We start from the raw sequence: 20,637 nt of genomic DNA on the forward strand, positions 1-20,637 counted from the left end.
GCTTGCAGCTATGAGCCCTTCCTTCCAGATTCCCTCTCCTTCCTAGCTCTATTTTCATTCTCCTTTTTCATAGGGTGAGGCAGCTCGGCTTGGTGCTCCTGGGGAGAAGGGTCCCAATGGACTCCCTGTGAGTATATGTGAGAGTGTTCCACAGCTTTTCGGAGGCTGGAGTGTGGGGATGAGGATGAGAAGAGCTGAGAGACCATTCCGGCCACCTGCAGTAGAATGAATGGGATGGGCAGGAACTATTGGAAGAGCTCCATGGATTTACAGGACTCCTATGGGAAGGCATGAGGGCAAATGAGACACTCAGAGCCTTTTCCTATCTCTGGTAGCAGGGCTGGAGGATGTGTGCATGTATGTAAGGGCACAGCTGAGTCTTGTGTCTATCTCCCTGGTTGATTTCCTTTATTTGGCATGAGTGTGTGTATGTGTGTGGGGGGGTATGTATAGGAGAAATTGCTGATTAATTAATGGCCAATCTTTCTCTGAGATAGGTGCTCCATAGGGGGATCTTTCTCTCCTCTCCTGGGGTTAAATCCAATAAATATTTATTGTCTACTATGTGCCAGACATTGTGCTAAGTTATTAAAAAGGCACTGGGAAGAATTTGAAGTATTTGGGAATTATATTTCAAAGTTCCACAAATAGTTAGTCTAATAGCAGCTACTCTGTGCTCATGAAAATCCTTACCCTCAAGGATTCTACAGTTTACTTGAAGGCAAGATGTGTATGTATGAAGTAGAATACCAGAAGCGTGAGTAATATATGTGGTCTCAGGGTAGTGCATGATAGTCCTAGACAGCTCCCATTTGCTCTTTGACCTGTTGCCATCATTTTCTGTCTGTCCAGGGGCTGCCTGGACGAGCTGGGGCCAAAGGCGAGAAGGGGGAGCTGGTAAGTAGATTCTTTCTCCTACAGTCAAGGTTTCAGTGGGAGGTTTGTATTTTGAGGAAGCTTATTATCATGACCAAAGCTTCTAGTTGTCATTCATGAAGAAAAGTTGTGTCCAAATTCTCTTTTGTGACACCCTCTGCCTATAAACATTATTGTATAGAACAGCAATCCCCCGTGGGGGCCAAAGAATTTCAGAAACCTTTTCAGTGCCTCCAAAAAATCAAAACTGTTTTCATAATAATTATAAGTTCCCTACTAAAATGCTCCATCCTTTTCCAACTACATATCTGTGTAAAACTGTATTTTTTTTTTTATGTTAAAAGGCTTTTTTATTGTTTTTTTTTGTTTGTTTTTGTTTTTTTATTATAGCTTTTTATTTACAAGATATATGCATGGGTAATTTTTCAGCATTGACAATTGCAAAACCTTTTGTTCCAACTTTTCCCCTTCTTCCCCCCACTCCTCCCCCGATGGCATGTTAAATATGTTAAAGTATAAGTTAAATACAACATATGTATACATGTCTAAACAAAAACTGTATTTTCTTTGTATACTTCAAAATAAGATTGAATAAAGAAGCACATAAGAGAATCCATTTTTCTTCTATTAAACCAGACACTAAGGAGATTTGTAAAAATATAAAAAATCAGTCCTACTCTTTTCACTAATTTTTTTTTTCATTTAAAATGTTATTTATGTTAACAGGTAATGCGTTTATTATTATTTTTAAATACAACAATACTTGTATTTTTAAATTATCCATTTTAATTTCTAATGTGGTAAATACACATATAACCAAAAACTCTTTAGGATCCTCAATAATTTGTAGGAGCATAAAAGAATCCTCAAAAAAAGAATCCTTATTTCTCTCACATAAAATGTTAAGAATAGGGCAGCTAGGTGGCGCAGTGGATAAAGAACCAGCCCTGAAGTCAGGAGGACCTGAGTTCAAATGTGGTCTTGGACACGTAACACTTCCTAGCTGCATGACCCTGGGCAAGTCACTTAACCCCAATTGCCTAAGCAAAAAAAAAAAAAAAAGAAGAAGAAGAAAAAGTATATTTAAAAAACGTTAAGAATATAAGGAAATCCTTTGATCAAAAAGGACCCCTGGTACAGAAGAAAGAGCCTTAGCCTCAGAATCTAGAAGTCTCATTTGCAGTCCCTACTAGCTAAGGAAACTTGGACATTTCTCCATTCTGGGATTCAGGTTCTTCATTTGCAAAATGAGGAATTAAGATTAAATGATCTTTAGAGGCACAGTGAATAAAAATATCAGACCAATGGTCAGGAAGACCTGAGTTCAAATCTTAATACATTTACTAGCTATATGACACTGGATAAATCACAAGTTATTTCTCTCACATAAAATGGGGAAAATAATAGCAGTCTCCTAAAGGGTTGTCATGAAGATAAAATCTTTCTAAAGCATTTTGCAAATCTTAAAATACTTTATGAGTGCTAGCTATTATTAGCTAAAATGCTTTCCAGCTTTGGAATTATTTAATGATTCTCATTGTTTTAACTCCACTAGACAAAGATTTGGGAAGGGATGGGGGCATCTCTCTAGTTGGAAAAAGGAAGCAGCAAACTGGCTGAGAGTTCTCTCCTTTTTGCAGGGCAAACAAGGAGAACTAGGTGAAGCTGGCCCTTCAGGAGAACCTGGTATGCCTGTAAGTATATATGCTGGGAGCAGCTAGGTTGCGCAGCACTTTAGTCAGGAGGACCAGAGTTCAGATGTGATCTCAAACACTTAATACTTCCTAGCTGTGTGACTCTGGGCAAGTCACTTAACCCCAATTGCCTCAGAAAAGGAAAAAACAAAAGTATATGTGCTGTGTCTTCCTCTTCTGGAACTTTCAAAAGTTATTTATTTTTAGGCAATTAGGTGGTATAGTAGATGGAACACTGGGCTTAGATTCAGAAAGATATGAATTCAAATCCTGCCTCAGACATTTACTAGCTATCCTGGACTAGTTATTTAGCCTTTTAGTTTCCCCATCAGCAAAATGGGGAACATAATAGCATCCATTTCCCAAGCTTTTTGTGAGGATTAGGTGATATTTTAAAATGTTTTGCAAACTTAAAGCACTATGTAAATATTAGCTTTTCACCCACTTCTCTGGCTAACTGCTAATCTTGGACTGTCATAGTGACAGGAGGTAATGAAAAGAGCTGGTTTGTCTTTCTGCTTCATAGGTGGGGGAGTACATAGGTGGGGGAGATGGCAGGGAATGAGAAATGGAAGCAAGGCATTTTGACATTCTTGTATAGCTATGTAATTTCCATATTGTAACTACCTCCACTGATCCTCTTCTTTATATGTATGCTTATAGGGAGATGTCGGAATTCCTGGGGAGAGAGGAGAAGCTGGACACAGGGGATCTTCAGTGAGTAACAAGTGACTCAGTTTTAACCTTCACAAATATAAGCCAAATCAAGAAGCATTGAGTGGGATGGATAAGTCATGTAGCCATAACAAAGATGCTTTCTCCACATACTGAAAGCATTTAGGCTTTTCAGCATGGACCTTAAATAGCTTTACAGAGGTACTATATTGGGAACATAGAGATAGAAAAGACCAGGAAACACCACAGAGGAAGAGACTTTTTTTCTTTTGTTTTCACTCTAAATATTTGTGGACAAGCCTTCTTTTGACTTTTGTGTTAGGGGAAAGAGATATCAATGCTTTTGAGTCATGGATTCCCACATTATCCTATATTCTGATCCTAGGAAACCAAAGCCATTTAACTGTCTTGTCTTCAGTTAAACATCAAGGGGAAGGGTCTTATCGGGTGACCATTTCTCCTGGGTCAATCTATAACCATTTGTGAGAAGCCCAACATTCCAGCGCATATTTAGGGTGGCTTGGGTAAACTTTTTCTCCTTCATAATTTCAAAGGTCAAAAATGTCCCAGTTACCCTCAATTTTCCTCTCAGTAGCCTTGGATTTCTTTCTTTTGTGGGTGGTGGTCCAAAGTCCTTCCTGAATTCATTGTATTCCCTGTACCTGCTGTTGGGGAACAAGTGAAGTAAATCTTATCTATTTGCTCCCATCTGTGTCAGGTAAAAGATAGCCTTTAATTTGTTTTAAAATAATTTCCAACTTGTAAAAAGGATGACTACATCTGTCAAATCCATTTAGGGATTGCAAATTGAAGAAATTTCATCTTTTAACCATCATTTATTTTACTCTTTTATGTTCCTCCGGCAATTTGATATTCTGGGGGCTCAGGGTTAAGGACTATACCCCACAATGGTCAAAGGATATGAACAGACAATTCTCAGATGATGAAATTGAAACTATATCCACTCATATGAAAGAGTGTGCCAAATTACTACTGATCAGAGAAATGCAAATTAAGACAACTCTGAGATACCACTACACACCTGTCAGATTGGCTAAGATGACAGGAACAAATAATGATGAATGTTGGAGGGGATGTGGGAAAACTGGAACACTGATGCATTGTTGGTGGAGTTGTGAAAGAATCCAACCATTCTGGAGAGCAATTTGGAATTATGCCCAAAAAATTATCAAAATGTGCATACCCTTTGACCCAGCATTGCTGCTATTGGGCTTATATCCCAAGGAAATACTAAAGAGCGGAAAGGGACCTGTATGTGCCAAAATGTTTGTGGCAGCCCTTTTTGTAGTAGCTAGAAACTGAAGATGAATGTCCATCAATTGGAGAATGGTTGGGTAAATTATGGTATATGAAGGTTATGGAATATTATTGCTCTGTAAGAAATGACCAGCAGAAGGAATACAGAGAGGCTTGGAGAGACTTACATCAACTGATGCTGAGTGAAATGAATAAAACCAGAAGATCACTGTACACTTCAATGCTGTATGAAGATGTATTCTGATGGAAGTGGATATCTTCAACATAAAGAAGATCCAACCCACTTCCAGTTGATCAATGATGGACAGAAATAACTACACCCAGAGAAGGAACACTGGGAAGTGAATGTAAATTGTTAGCACTACTGTCTATCTACCCAGGTTACTTATACCTTCCGAATCTAATACTTAATGTGCAACAAGAAAATGGTATTTACACACATATATTGTATCTGGGTTATATTGTAACATATGTAAAATGTATGGGATTGCCTGTCATGGGGGGAGGGTGTAGAGGGAGGGGGTAATTTGGAAAAATGAATACAAGGGATAATATTATTTTAAAAAAATTACTCATGCATATATACTGTGGAAAAAGAAAATTCTAAATAAAATTAAAAAAAAAAAAAAAAAAAAAAAGGACTATACCCCACAGAGCCATTGCAAGGATATTCGATAAATTAGGAGTGAATAGGGTGAGGAAACAATCCCTTCTGCTTTATGCAAATGGCCCTTGGCAATGTCTCTTTGACTTCACTCTGGTGAGACCCACTTCTCTCCAAATTAATTCTTTATTTGTACAGTTTCTCAATGGCTGTTTCTGAACTGCTTTCATTAATCATACTTATTTCTTGCTTATGTCTTTCAGGGGGCACTTGGTCTGCAAGGTCCACCAGGGCCCCCTGGAGTAAGAGGCTTTCAGGTCAGTAAAATCATTAAGCGATAAGGTAGGGAATTTGGGCCCTGGGAATAATATTTATTTTATTCATTCATTCTGATGTGGGGGGAAAAAAGGGACTATGTATCAAGAAAAGATGACAAGCAGTGTGTGACTCCTTGCTGTTGGCTGTTTCCTAGTATATGGAAGAATGAATAGAGGGCTGGAGCATAGGACCATTCCTGACTGAAATCTGACATGACAGTCAGGAAAGGTGGGAGCCAATGGATCAGGCTATTCCTAGAATTGATAACCACAATCAAACCCTCATATCAAATAGGTGTATTTTCCCTGACCAATCTATATAGTGACCCCAGTCACTTGGCATTGAATATTCTGGAAATGCATCTTGATTTCAGATAGCTAAATGAACAGGTGAAACATTGGCTAAGTGCTTACCGTGTGCTACGTTCTGGAGATACAAGCATAAGTAAAGAAAATAATTCCCGCCCTCACTGAGTTTATTTTCTAAAGGGAAGACAATTCAAAAGGGGTAGGATGTGGACATAATGGCACTGCTTGGAGGAGGCTGAGAGGTGAGTCTCAATTCAGAAACCTTAAAGGCTCATCTTGCAGAGCCCTGAGTGATTTCAGGGGATGAGTCCAAGTTTCCAGCAAGAAGGAGGTAGGGATGATGACTGAGGTACAAGTGGCTTGCTTTGGAGATCACCAGGAAGGTAAAGGTCTGGATCCCACCAAAATAAGGTAAAGCCCTCTTACCAGAGTCTAGGGTAATTCCAGAGACTGAGAAACATTAGGAAGCTAGAGGAATATTACTTAATGCACTATAAAGTTCATGTAGAATTTTTTTTTCTGCTTTTTCTGATTATCCACTATTGTGAATTATCTGATTTTATGGATTAAATATACTATTCACAAAAGTACTGCCATTTATAATTGGCTCTTACACATTTGTACTTGGATAATTGTCACATTCTCTGTCCCCTCCTCAACATTCCAATATGTCTGTGTATAGTCAAAAATTGTAGGACAAATGGGGCGGCAGGTAATGAGGGCAAAGAAATCCAGTTTTGTGGTGAGCTTAATGGACAATAGCTTCTAATTCAAATAAAAATTTTGTTATACATCTGTGATAATACCTTGCTTTGTACTTAGGAGAGGGTATAAAAAGATGAAAAGTGACATTGTGCCTATCCTCAGAGGCTTGCAATTTAGTTAGAGCAAAGGAACGCCAAAAGAGTTGGATTGTTGGTCAACTTTTTGCTCCCTTGTACCTATGTTAATTACCTCTTGAGTTATAAATTTAAACATAAAACGTGAGCTTCATCCGGGAAGATACTTTTGTTATTTTGGAGTCATTTTTTCAGAAACACCAATGACTTATTTCCTTTCTGCTGTCTTGTCTACAGGGTCGGAAGGGCAGCATTGGAGATCCTGGCTTACCTGGCCCCCAGGGCCTTAGAGGTGGTGTTGGAGACAGGGTAAGTGAAATAATCTGCTAGGGTAAAAAAGGCAGTGGGCTATTGTGATTTTCCTTGAGATCAATGAATTGGTTCCTCTGTGCCACCTTCTTTGAGAAGTTTATGGGTTCTGAATTCTTTGCCTCATATCTACATTTAGAAATGTTATAGAAATTTTAGAGCTAGAAAGTCCATGAGAGCTCATCTAAAACAATTTTTTAGAAAAACAAAACAAAACAAAACTTGAAACTGAGAGGGAAATTATTTGCCCAAATTCTCATAAGAAGTTAGTGGCAGCCTAGGATTTGAATCTAAACCTCTTTGATTTTTCATCATCTATGTTCATCTTCTACTATGCCAGAGCATTTCAAAGTCATAACTGTGACAAACCAACTTCTTTCTCTTAGAGAAAAAGACCAAACTAATGTCCCACATTCCAGAAATAATTTGGAATTATTAGAGAAAAGTTATTAAACTCTTCATATCCTTTGACGTGGAGATCCAGTTTCAGAGCATAACCCAAATGTTAAAAGATATGAAGGATATGTGTGTGAATGTATATACATATACATATATACACACACACATATATATATATATATACACATATATATATATTAAAGCAATGTTAAAAAAATTTTTTTTGCACTTAACTACAACTTCCTCCTTTCTTTTCCTCCTACCTAATTAAAAAAGAAAGAATAAAGAACAAAACTTCATTACAAATAAGTATAGTCAAGCAAAACTAATTCTTATAATGGCCATATCCAAAAAATATATACGAGTCTCTCACTTCACTGTCAGGAGGAGGGCAGTATGTTTCATCAAATGTCCCCTAGAATTGTGGCTGGTCATTGCACTGATCAGAGTTCTTAAATCTTTCAACATAGCAGCACTTTAAAAAAAATCAACCTTTATATTGATATCTTTTGTTCTTATATCACTTATATTTCTCAACATATCACCCTCCCTTTCCCAGAGAACCATCACTTACCACAAAAAATTTTGAAAGAGGAAGAACATTTAGCAAAACTTACTAACATATTAAAAAATATGACAGTGTGAAATATTTCACATCTATAGTCCTCTGCCTCTACAGATGCCCAGGAGACAACTTTTCATATCTTTTCTTTGGGATTAAATTTAACATTCTAATTTCACAATATTCAGTTTCACATGTTGGTTATTTTCTTTCAGTTCCTTTGGATTAGTCACACACACACACACACACACACACACACACATATATATATATATCAACCCTGAAGTCAGGAGCAGCTAGGTGGTGCAGTGGATAGAGCACCAACCCTGAAGTTAGGAGGATCTCAGTTCAAATCTGGTCTCAGACACTTAACACCTCCTAGCTGTGTGACCCTGGGCAAGTCACTTCAATCCAATTGCCTCAGCAAAAACAAAACAAATATATATTCAGTACATCATTTTTTCCTGTGTATTTATGCACAACAACTTTTTTATTCATTCCCCAATAATTGGGCATTTATTTTGTTTCCATTTCTTTTGTATTTGCAAAAAAGTGTTCCTAGCAGCTAGAAAATGGAAACAAAGCGAATTATCACTGACTGGGAAATACTTTAACAAATAGCTGCTTTTTTTGTAACATTATTGTAACATAAAATATCATTGTAACATAAAAAATTATAAATCCATAATCCAAGCATCTCAGAATATTTAGACACTTTGATTTCCCCTTTCCTGGACTAAATAAAACGAATGTCTTATTGGGACACTCTGAATATAAACATACCTATTTCCTAGTACATCGTGGCAGACAAATGGGGAAATGGAAAGAATTTCATGATTCAGACCTCCATTCATCCTTGAAGGTGGAAGTTCAGTATAAGTCAGTACTCTGTGGAGTTAGGACAGTAGGCCCTTTGTTAATCCAAAAGCTAGACATTCCAGAGGTTGGGAAAAATTATCCCAAAGCTCTAGGGGCCTTTGAGATGACATAGAAGCCCAGAGAAGCAGGATGGTTGCTAAGCTTAGGGAACATATCAATAACTGCTTTCATTCAAGAAGGTACAGCAATATAAGCTGGGTCCTCCTGGGTAATTTTAAAGAAAAAGACCTTATTATTCAACTTCATGCAAGTGATAATTATTCACAGGGAAAAATTTTAATGTTTGGTCTTTGTATTAAAAGGGGATAGGGAAAGAATAATCCCCAATAACTATCAAATATTTTCTTAAATTTTAATTTAATTCCTATGAACACAAAGTGCATGTTAGACAGCAAGATCTATGGGCTCAATGATCACATAAGAGTTGTCATTCCTTTTTTTCTCCCCCTCTACAGGGCCCAGGAGGAGCTATGGGTCCTAAAGGAAATCAGGTGAGTGGAGGAGCTAGGCTCCCTGTTTGTCTTCACTCAGATGGCAAAGAGTGGGAGAGAGTATTTGGGGCATATATTTCAGATTCGATATATTCCTATTGATATAGTTAAAAACAAAATTAAAGCCTCCCCAAAACCAAAAGAGAAGCTTCACTTTTTTTGTGTGCCATTTAACTTATCCATGAAAAACAGAATTTTTCTTTATGATCTCTGACTCTTGAGTTACTTTATAATCTACACTTTTCTCTTCAGATGATATTCTTTTCCCTCTAGATATACCATAGGTCTTTCTTTTAGGATGAGTACAATGAATGTCATATATAGCTTATTGAATTTGCCTCTAAAACCTTACTGCCTCTGGAAAGAGAGTACTGCTGTTGGAACATAAATTATTGTAAGCCACTCTCATGGGAACAAATGTTTGAATGTATGTGGCCATGTTAAGGTGTGGGCTTTTCCAAAACAGGTTTTCCATTTTCTGTTTGTTTGATACCTGGATCAGAGATGTGATTTTATGTTTTTGGAGTATGTTTTCAGAAGCCTTAAAACAATCTTGAAGAAGGACATTTCTGCTTATTATCTTAGTGAAAATAGAGATAATGTAGTGGGCTAATTCTTATTCTTTTCTGTGTTGAAAGCTCCTGATTTCACCAGGACCTATCTGTTCTCCACTGATGCAGAAAATAGCGCTCCACAATTTAATAGATGTTTTTTATAAGTTGTAATCACAAAAATTCATCACCAAGTAGTCCTCCATTCAGTGATAAACTTTTCTACACTTAGATATCTCAAGCAGCATATCTATGTTCCCACAAGTCTCCATGTTAATCTTTCAACTATTAGACCTTGTGTTTTGTTATATCCTTCAAAAGCCCAGAATCATTTCCATATAGACAGCAAAGAAAGGTGCTTGAAGAAGGTTGGGCTGGACAAATTTAGAAGTATTTTGGGTTCTTTATGACACGGGAATAGCTGAAAATTGGTGAACTTTCACCCCAGGAAAAGTCCAGGTGTTACCTGCTGATAATTCAGATGGTGCTATTGTTTCTGTTTGACTTCCAGTACAGAAGCAGCTTCATGTCATGTTAATAGATACATTAACATCCTATTGGGATTAGATTGTATCAGATATCATTAATTTGTAGAAATGCCATGTGTTGATCATCAGGCTTCAGTACACAAACTGACATCAGTTGTCTCAATCCCATGTAATACAAAGAATAATACAGCAACTGATAATGCAAGCTAGTTACTAAGTACTTAGGGTTCCTACAGTTACGACTTAATGTCAGATGCCCTCTTGTGGTATGAAGAGGGAATTTTCATTGATCCCATAAGGGAACTGTCCTTTGGATGCCAAGACTCCCTATCTTCCCTCCAGGAGTGGAGGAGAACTGCTGGAGCCATTCCCTGGCCCATATTTAAAGCGCAGCTCTAGCTTCATCATCTCCAAGTTGTAAACACCAAGCAAACCTATAACATTCCAATAATTCTATAATATATCCTGGATGGAACTGAGGCCTTTGCTGCAAACCATGCTTCACTTGGAAGGAAGTCTTTAACTCAGTATAATTATTGGACTGGTTTTCAACCAGATGAGTACTCTCCCAAAACATTTCACCATTGTTTTTGTAGTTCATGTAACTGAATTGCGTAAGTTTGATGAAAATTTTCATGAGATTTAGGATGTAGTGACTCTTAACAAAAGCCATGTCTTGATTCAGACTCAATTTTGGGCAGTTAGTTTAATTGAATAGGAGCGGCATTTTATGAGCACAGATAATAAATGGACTGTGGGCATTTTAATCTATTTGCGTGCTTGGCTGACTTTCTTTTCCCCCCTCTCTTTCTGTAGTTTACCTCCTGGCTCCATCTGTGGGTTACTGCTCACTGAAAGAGGGGTCTTCTTTCCCTCCAGAATGACCAGTAAAGATTTGGTTATCTTACTAGTTAGGTTGCATGACAATTTATAATTTCTAGTTGACAAAATATTCAGTGTTCAAAACAGTGAATTGAGAGAGATAACTAATATAAAATTATTAGAAATCTATCTCTTAAGTAGAGATTTGATTTTCATTTTGGTAAATTAAATGTTCACAAAATCATAGAATTTCCAGACTTGGAAAGGACCTCAATATCCAGATAATTCAAACCATTCCCAGAAAAAAAAATCTCTTCAATGACACATAGTCATTGATTTGGGGATAGATGTGGATGTGGTTTGGTTTAGTTTTTCAAGTTTAACACCTCCATTGTGATGGGTGATTTCTAGATTATCTTTACTTAACTTGAAAGAACATATTGGGAGAATATAGTAGAGACAGGGAGGGAAGAACCAAGTTGCTTTTTAATGTATATAGCCTTTTTCTCTCTTCATTCATTTGTGGGAAAGTTTTGTGCTTTTTTATCCACATACTTAGATGCAATTTGCCAATTCTGCATTCAGACCCTTTAAAACTTTGCAGGTGGTTAGGCAATTTCAATTTGAAATCCTACCTTGCTCCCAACTGGTTAAGTGGCAGTATCAATGTATTGGACATAATTTATATTTTCCCAATCTAAAACATAACTCTAAGCTAACTAGTCACCTACTAATTTAGCAAGAAAATGACTTGGTAAAATGTGATCATGCTAGAGGATATGCATTGTCATAATGAATTGCTATTCACCTTGGTTTGTATTAACTTTGTTCTTTGTCACTCATTTCCTTAACATCAGAGAGTTGGGTTAAGAATGATTTGGTCTGTTAATATTGAGGTATGTCATTTACAGGGTATTGCCGGAGCTGATGGTCTTCCTGGGGATAAAGGAGAACTGGTATGTGTGATGAAATCCATCTTTAAAACACTATACAATAGAAGGAATCCAAGTCCAATAGGAACTCTAAATGGGAAATTTGGAATTTATAGATGAGAATTCAAATGAAAAAGCTTTGAGGGTAAGAACAGAAATTCACAATGGGTAATAACAAGGAATCACAATAAGCACCACCACCACACAATGCCTAGGAACATGTCATGGGAATAGAAATTAGAAAATCCAGGAGGTTTCAACCTATTCTGTATGACTACATTTTTAATCTTTCAAAAAACCTGAGATTCCATCAGTGGGGGAGTTCCATCCACTGATGCATAAAATAACTTTGTCATGCCTTAATGAGTGGTCAGAAAAAATCCACCAACTGGTGGTCATTTATAGTGTCCATGCTAGCTTTCTGGAGGATCACTGGACAAGCCTTGGTCTTATGTGGAGGAGTGATGGTCAAAGATGAAGTCTGAGTATTTTAAGTCCTCTCAGCCCTTAAATGCCTTAGTACAATCACTTCACTACAAAATTCTGAGCATGTGCCAACTGTAGAACCATTACATCACCATTTCACACTAAATATATGCCAACTAGAGTGATCACATCATTACATCACACTAAGTATATGTGAACTGAGAACCATTATCCCATCAATCACACTGAGTAAGTGCTTAACTATAAGCATCCTGCTATCTTTGATTCACGTATATCTGTCCAGAGTTACCCCACTATCTGCGGCCCTCTACAGTCATTCTTCTGAGATGACACTCTTGGCAAGGCTATGTCCCAAGACACAGAGTGGCAAACTTAAGTCTGAAGCTTTTACAGTATGTTAAGACCCTGTGTAACCTATTCTTGCATGGCAAATGTTGCCTTTAAGAGCCACATTATGATCAAGCGCTTAATAGAAGTGCTTTAATAAATGATGGCAGCACTTAAATAATGTTTCTCTGATGGCATAGATTTTTCCAAAGTGAAGTGCCTAAGATTGGCTATGTATTTCTTTTCACTATAGAAATGACTGTTCAATGTAGAGGAGTTAATCATCTTAGCTAAGACAACTCATGCAAGAAGTTTTAGTTGTAAAAGGATTCTCTTGCTATAGGCAAAAATCCATAAATTCTGGCATAGTGTTCCATGAAATAAAAATAAATATTTCTTGCACATACTTCGTAGGGCCATTCTGAAGATTAAAAGGTACATAACCCACACTGGCTACCATAGAGCCAATAAGAATTCAACTGATCAGTTTTTGGCCATGACAATGATTCAAATCAGTTTTCCCAAAGTTAACAACTCTGAGTCTAATTTGGATTTCAGAAATTCTTTACAGCTTTAAAGTAATTGGTGTTTCTAAAACTTTAGTTAAATTTCCTCTGTCTTTGGGTGAAATAGAAACATTTCTTTACCTTCATCATGCACTCATTGTAACCTCCTCATAATACAATGAATTTTCAAGATTGTGGGTCCAAACTCTATAGTTGTAATTACTAATGAATTTGAAGCATAAAGATTATCTACTGGAGTTGAGGATTTGAGCTTGAATCCCCCTTGGCTACTGAGGGCAGAGAAAAGGAACACTAGTGAGAGAATCATTGTAAGTTAAGAAACTTTGCTGAACTATATTAATGATAAAAGTGATGGTATACACATGAAGAATAGGCTATCCCAAATAAGGCAAGCCTTTTTCACTCCCTAGTGTTGTAGGGAGTCTACTAATTAATTTGACTCCTAAATACATCTCTATAATCAGAGAAAAGAATAAGTTCCAAAACTATGCAGTCTTAAAGTGCTAGAGAGTCCAGTGTTACAGGAATATGCTCATGTTGTGAAATGACTGGAATATCAAAACAAAAGCATCAATTAAATGTAGTTTTTAAAAGCAATATGCCTATAACAAGGTTCATATGCTTCTACTAAATTGATAAATTGGTGACTTTTAATAAAAAAAAAAGGCAAACTTTTAAATGTTAACTTTTCTCCTTCCTCCCTTTATTTTTAACACTTTTTTTTTTTAATCTTCCTCCAGGGTCCTAATGGTCCTGTTGGACAGAAAGGAGAGGTAAGTGTTTGTCAAAAACTTGAACTTGGAAATTCTCAGAATATATTTGTCTGTTGTAGCGAGCTGTCGTCTCCAGAAGTTGCCAGATCACTCTCTGGGAAGAGATCTGCTGTGTCTACTCAAATCTCTCAGACAGATTCTTCTTCCTGTAACGAACCGTTGTCTCCAGGCAGCTGCTGTTAACTCTTGTCCAGAAAAGTGACTTCCCTTCCTGCAGAGAGCCCCGTCAAGCCTGATGCAATGCAGAGTCTTTCTTCTTGAATCCTGGCTCTGAATCTCCTCCAGCTCTTATCCTTCTCTAGGCCGATCTGCTCTCTGGGCCCAGTGCTGTCTCTTTTATCCTCCCAGAGAATGGGCGTGGAATAATGCAAGGGCTTCTGGGAAGAACCACCCCAGCCAATGAGCTTGCCCCCTCCATCAAGTCAACCTGAGTTCTCACCTTGTAATTGTCCAGAAAACCTGAGTTCTCACTTAGTAATCCTAACAGTCTGTCATCTGGGGAACTTCTTATCTGATTGTATAAGGGCCATCTCCAAGGATTCTATTACATTCCTTTTTTTTCTTTCTTTTTAAGGGTGGATCTGGGGGCAGGGAGAGATTGCACTTAACCACCTACCTGCCTTTTTGATTAATTCTCCTATGGACAGGAACTTATGGTTCCTACATGCAGGAATTAAGTGACTGCTTAAATATAAACCAATGCAGAGTAAGCAAAGCCAAATGGAAAATAATTTAGGGAAATGGGAGTGATTGGGATTAGATCATTGACTGATTTAAACTTTGTCATATATTTATAATTATAATAGGTATCACATTTCTTGCCCTCAACAGGAAGGGTAGAAGGAGAGAGAGAATTTGGAATTAAAAATAAAAATTTTCAGTAGAAGGGAAAAGGGGAAGAAGAGGATCAGTGAGTGAACCTTACTCTCATCTGAATTGGCTCAAAGAGGAAATAACATACACATTCAATGTAGACATAGAAATCTATCCTAAACTGTAGGAGAGAAATGGGGGGGGGAGGGTGATAAAAGAGAGGGTATTTGGGGAGAGAGAGTGGTTAGTAGCAAAATATTTTTGAGGATGGACAGGATGAAAGGAGAGAGAAAATAGAATAAGTCAGGGGAAATAGCAATAGTAATTGTAAAAAATTTTGAAGCAAGTTTCTTATTGAAGTAAGATCTCATTCAATCTAGAAGTTATTTGCAAATGATGGTTGAAAGAACAATATTTGAGGGGGGAATAGCTAAATAAATTATGGTATGTGATTTTGATTAAATATTTGATAAAACTTGATAAAATATTGTTCCATGGGAAATGATGAGCAGGATACTCTCAGAAAAAAGCCTGGAAAGTTCTCCATAAACTCAAACAAAGTGAAATGTACTGTACACAAAGTAATAGTAATGTTTTAGGATGATCAGCTGTAAATGACTTTGCCATTCTCAGTGGTACAGTAATCCACAACTTCTCTGAAGAACTTATGATAAAAAATCCTATCTATGCCCAGAGAAGGAACTGTTAGTGTCTGAATACAGAGTGAAACATACTTTAATATATATATATATTTTTTTTTTCTTAAGGGCTTTTTCTTTTCTTTTTTCTTTTTTTTTTAAAGAGTGGAAGATCTATGTTTTCTTTTACAACATGGCTTTTATGGAAATGTTTTGCACAACTTCACATGTGGTGTCTTAATGGGAGTTGGGGTTGGGGATAAGGGAGAAAATCTGGAAATCAAAAGTTAAAAAGAAAATATAAAAAAAGTTTTAAATCATAAGGCTTAGAATATGAAGCACATGGTATATGCTTAGCAGACAATTGTCAGCATCCATGATGACAACTACTAGTAATTTCTAGAAAGTATGTTTTATGGGCATTAGCTGCAAAGCACTTGTAAATTCCTATGAGTGACTCATATGAAAGACATTTTCTAAGCTTTTGTTTGATAATCACAAAAGCATTTGCAAAAAGTTTGCAAAGGACTATTTTACAAACAGGTATGCAAAAGTAAGGAATCATTTGTATATTCAAATTCTGAACATTTTTCCTCTGGTTTTTGTTTTTAGTCAGGTAGTAGAGGTGAACTGGGCCCTAAAGGTATTCAGGGTCCTAATGGTACTACTGGCGTTCAAGGGCTCCCAGGACATCCTGGTCCAGCAGGGTTCCAGGGAGTACAAGGTGTCCCCGGAATTACTGGAAAACCTGGGGTTCCTGTAAGTATTCTTTTTGCCCTTTCTTAAAATAGATACATAATGAAGTCTGAATGTTCACTGAATTTATAAATGGATACAGGTATTGGGGACTGGCTTTTGATGAACAGTAGGATTAAATACTCCCCCCACACACACACACACTAGGGTCCTTTTGCAATGATAAAATGCTATTAATCCAGTTGCATTGTGCCCTGGATACCAAAAAATTAACTGTGATTTGATTTGCTTAAAAATTTTTCTTTGATGATTTCAGGGTAAAGAAGCCAGTGAACAACATATAAGGGAACTATGTGGAGGAATGATTAATGGTGAGTTCCAGGATCAGGACAATTATAAAAAGCATAGATTTTCATCTATAATTCATCTTTCTTTTTGATCTTTTCACCTATTTAATGAAATACAGAATAATTGTGTATTAAGAAAACCTCACTCCCCATCCTTCTGCTTCTGCTTGTGTAGAAGCTGGTAACTGAAAGAAGTAAAAGGAAGTTAACTTTCCCAGAACTGCTAGTAGAAATAAGGGTGGAAAGATGGGTAAGGGAAGGTGGGAGAGAACTATGTTCTTCCATGTTCTTTCTTACCTCAAGGTATTTATTAGATGAGAGTGTACATGCAAGTGTTTTGAAACTTTTAAATAAAGATAAGGTGGTAGTTATAATGTAATCATTACCACCATCATGATTGCTCTTGTTTCCATAGTCACTGGACTTAAGATAGAAATGTGGTGATTAGGAGTGTAATTAGTTATAGTGTTTCAATGGTAGACCTCAGAAAATACTCAGGTTCCGATATAAAAGAAACAGTAGAAAATTAGTTTCATTTGCTGCAGTTGCCAGAGGTTGTTTTAGTTGAATTTAAATGGATTGTTTAAGATAATAATATATCTATCATATATGGAGCTGACAGAATTTATCTGGAAATAAATTAGGTGATCAATAAAAGTTTTTTTTATCCCTGTCATATTCAAAGATGTTCATGCTATTCATAGAAGGAAACTAGTTTTTGCTACGTGATTCAAAGAAAGAATATAAAACATTTCCTTCTAAAGGAAAAAATTCTTAATATAATGCTTATTCTGGCTTTTTAAAAACTACTCAAGGTTTTAATGGTTTTTCTAAAGATATCTGTGATAATACACACATGAATTCTCTTCCATATGGTGTACCTAACAAAAATTGACTCTTCTCCCCTATTTTCTACCCTGCCTTTCCCACCCTGGAAAAAGAACAAATTGCACAGTTAGCTGCTAACCTAAGGAAGCCTCTAACTCCTGGATCAATTGGCCGACCTGGTCCAGCTGGTCCTCCAGGCCCTCCAGGTCCAGCAGGATCTATTGGCCATCCTGGTGCTCGTGGGCCACCTGGATATCGAGGTCCAACTGGAGAGTTAGGAGATCCAGGACCCAGAGGTGAGTTATAGCTCTACTGATATTGTGAATTCTACTGTGAACCTTCCCAACTTTATCTGCTTCCTTAAATCAGAATTGCACCAAATCGCTACAGACTATTTTATATTTCATTTCATTCACTTCCTGAACCCTAGATATTCCCTGATAAAGGAGCTAAGGAACAAAAGAGGATCTAAAGGGAGTTTAGTGTTCTGAATGGATTCATAAATAAGGAAACCAAGAGTTTGTTAGAAGAGATGAAAAACATGAAAGAAGAAATCATTTCTTATAAATTAGTGGTTTGGAATAACTCTAGTCAAACCAAAACAGTCATATGCCTGATTCTGATCTTTACTCTGAAAGCTCCCCTGCCTGAAGTGCCTTCTTTATTTTACTCTGCTGACCTGCTTCTTTCAAGAGTTAGCTCAAGTACTTAAAGAACTAATTTAATATGTGCATAAAATTGAGAGATACTTGCCATTTAGTTTAAAAATTCCTTGAAGGAAGAGACCATGTCTTATTTTCTTTTCTATTTCCACCTAAGGGCAACAAATTTTATATAATCTTAAGCACTGGGGGAAAATTAAATGATTGTAACACCACATAAGAATAGTATTTTGTAGAAAAATCTTCTGGAGGAAAAAGAAAAGCTGTATTAATCAATCAACAAAACAAGGACAAAGTTCCACAATAAAGGGAAGAACAATTAAGACAGTCTTTAAAGAATTCCAATGTGAATGTATGTGAAACCAGAAGCAGCATGGCACAAAGGGTAGAGAAACAGTTTTAAAGACAGACATTCTGGGTTTTGGTCTTGCCTCTGACACATATAATGTGAACCTGGCCATGTCACTTAATTTCTCAGAACTCTAGCTAAGCAGCTGAGACATGAAGAAAAGGTGCCATTCTGCATTAATAGAAGGAATTTCCTCCCCTGTGAATTCTCTATACTGATATATAGATCCTATTCCTATTTTGAAAATCAATCACTGATTAGTTTTAGTACTAGTTACAGTTGTCAATATATGAATCTGAAATAAACCCAGATCCTTGTCAGATAAAGTAAAACTAAAAAATTTACATGTAAACTGCATTAAGAAATGATATTGGATTTCCTAACACATACAGGTTTCCAAACACAGGTTTGTGATAAGTGAAGGAAATTTTAATTCAAACAAACAAAACATGAAAATAGGATATAAGTAATAATAAAAATGATGATAGCATTTATTTAGATCCTGTTGGGTGCTAAGTGTGTTATAAATATTATCTCACTTGATCCTTACACCAAACCTAGGAGAAAGATGCTATAATTATCCCTATTTTACACTTTAGGAAACTAAAGAAGACAAAAGTTAAGTAATTTTCCCAGATTTACACATTTAGTAAGTATCTGAGATAGCATTTGAATTCAGCCCTTGAATGGTATGTGTGTGTATTTTTTAATGTAAGTTCAGGAATAGGAAAGTAAACTAATACTGAATACTACAACTTAGTCTAAAGAATATGATTTAGGGATCCTTTTTCTTAGCAGAAGCATTCTGAATATAGACCTTAACATGGGAAAAATATAACAATGCAAAATAATTTGAACTGTTGGAATTTTTAAATTCTCCACTTTAAATTTTTTTTTTTTTTTGGTATACTTAAACTAAGAAAACAACTCATTTAAAGGGCTTTTTCTTTTAAAAATATGATTCAAGGCATTCAAGGTAGTATAACTGATTTATTATCAAAATATTTAGGTAATTTTTTTTAAAGGCAAGAGTTTTCAGGATTAGAAAATACAGAATTACTTTCCACAAACAAAATTTCCCTCACATTTTTGTTTTAACATTAAAAAAAAAAAAAAAAATCAAGATTATAGTGACTTAGAAATGCCAACACTAGGGGGCAAACAATATTAAGCAATTCATTTCATCAATTATACAAAGTCCAGCTTCTTTGTTTTTATTATTTTGACAATGAATTTCTGAATCTTATGCATTATTAGAGCTATCAGTCAAAATATTTTCATAACTACATTTTGATATAATTTAGTCAACTAGTATTAAGTGCCCGGTATATAGCAAGCATGAAGCTAAGCACAAGGACTTATTTTTTAATGGGAGAGACAACACAAAAACAACCAAATATGTGTATATTAATTACATACACATATATAATAAATTGCGAATAACCAATAAAGGGAAAATACTAGTATTAAGGAAGCTCAGGAAAGGCTTTGTGTAGGTCTAACTTTAGTAGAGATTTGAAGCTAGGGAAACTAGGAGGTGAAGATAAAGATGGAAAGAGTTTCAGGCATAGAGGACAGTCAGTGAAAATGCACACTGAGAAGGTGGAATTTTTTGTTTGAATCTGCTATTGAATCAAGAGTATATAAAGAGTGAAAGGGGTAAGATCACCAGAGAGATTTTCATTGTTATCTTTATTCTCATCCCCTTTGACATCATCCCTCACTATCTTCTTCAATCCAATCATGAGGAGGTACCTTTCTACTTGCTGCAGCGAAGCCCCCGACATGTGCCCTTGATCCCATTCCTTTTGCATCTTCTCTGGCAGATTGCCCCAACTATCATTCCCACTCTAATTTAGTCCTTCATCAACTCCTTGTTTCTTCTCTGCTGTCTACAAATGTTCCTGTCTCCTTCATCCCTAAAAGAAACTTTCAGTGGGTCCTCCTATGCCTGCCAGATATCCTGTATCTCTCCTTTTTTCAGCAAAATTTTACCTTGAATAACTATATAAATATGTATACATATATTGTATTTTAACATATACTTTAACATATTTAACATGTATGAGACTACCTGCTATCTGGGGGAGGAAGTGGAGGGAAGGAGGGGAAAAGTTGAAACAGAAGTTTTTGCAAGGGTCTGTGTTGAAAAATTACCCATACATATGTTTTGTATATAAAAAGCTGTAATAAAAAGACAAAAAA

The 20,637-nt window shown here is 36.4% G+C and overlaps 1 protein-coding gene across 1 annotated transcript in view; it reads left to right on the forward strand.

Annotated features, from left to right (window-relative positions):
* Positions 1–20,637, forward strand: part of COL9A3 (collagen type IX alpha 3 chain) — a 54,015-nt gene that overhangs the window by 29,443 nt on the left and 3,935 nt on the right. Inside the window, exons 19-30 of the mRNA XM_074288794.1 lie at positions 74–127; positions 853–897; positions 2,517–2,570; positions 3,234–3,287; positions 5,391–5,444; positions 6,830–6,901; positions 9,197–9,232; positions 12,005–12,049; positions 14,067–14,099; positions 16,163–16,309; positions 16,563–16,617; positions 17,535–17,717. Of these exons, the coding sequence (XP_074144895.1) occupies positions 74–127; positions 853–897; positions 2,517–2,570; positions 3,234–3,287; positions 5,391–5,444; positions 6,830–6,901; positions 9,197–9,232; positions 12,005–12,049; positions 14,067–14,099; positions 16,163–16,309; positions 16,563–16,617; positions 17,535–17,717 (832 nt within the window). The remainder of the gene's footprint in view (positions 1–73; positions 128–852; positions 898–2,516; positions 2,571–3,233; positions 3,288–5,390; positions 5,445–6,829; positions 6,902–9,196; positions 9,233–12,004; positions 12,050–14,066; positions 14,100–16,162; positions 16,310–16,562; positions 16,618–17,534; positions 17,718–20,637) is intronic.

Source organism: Sminthopsis crassicaudata, chromosome 2 (assembly GCF_048593235.1).
Source record: "Sminthopsis crassicaudata isolate SCR6 chromosome 2, ASM4859323v1, whole genome shotgun sequence".
NCBI classification, from domain to species: Eukaryota; Metazoa; Chordata; class Mammalia; order Dasyuromorphia; family Dasyuridae; genus Sminthopsis; species Sminthopsis crassicaudata.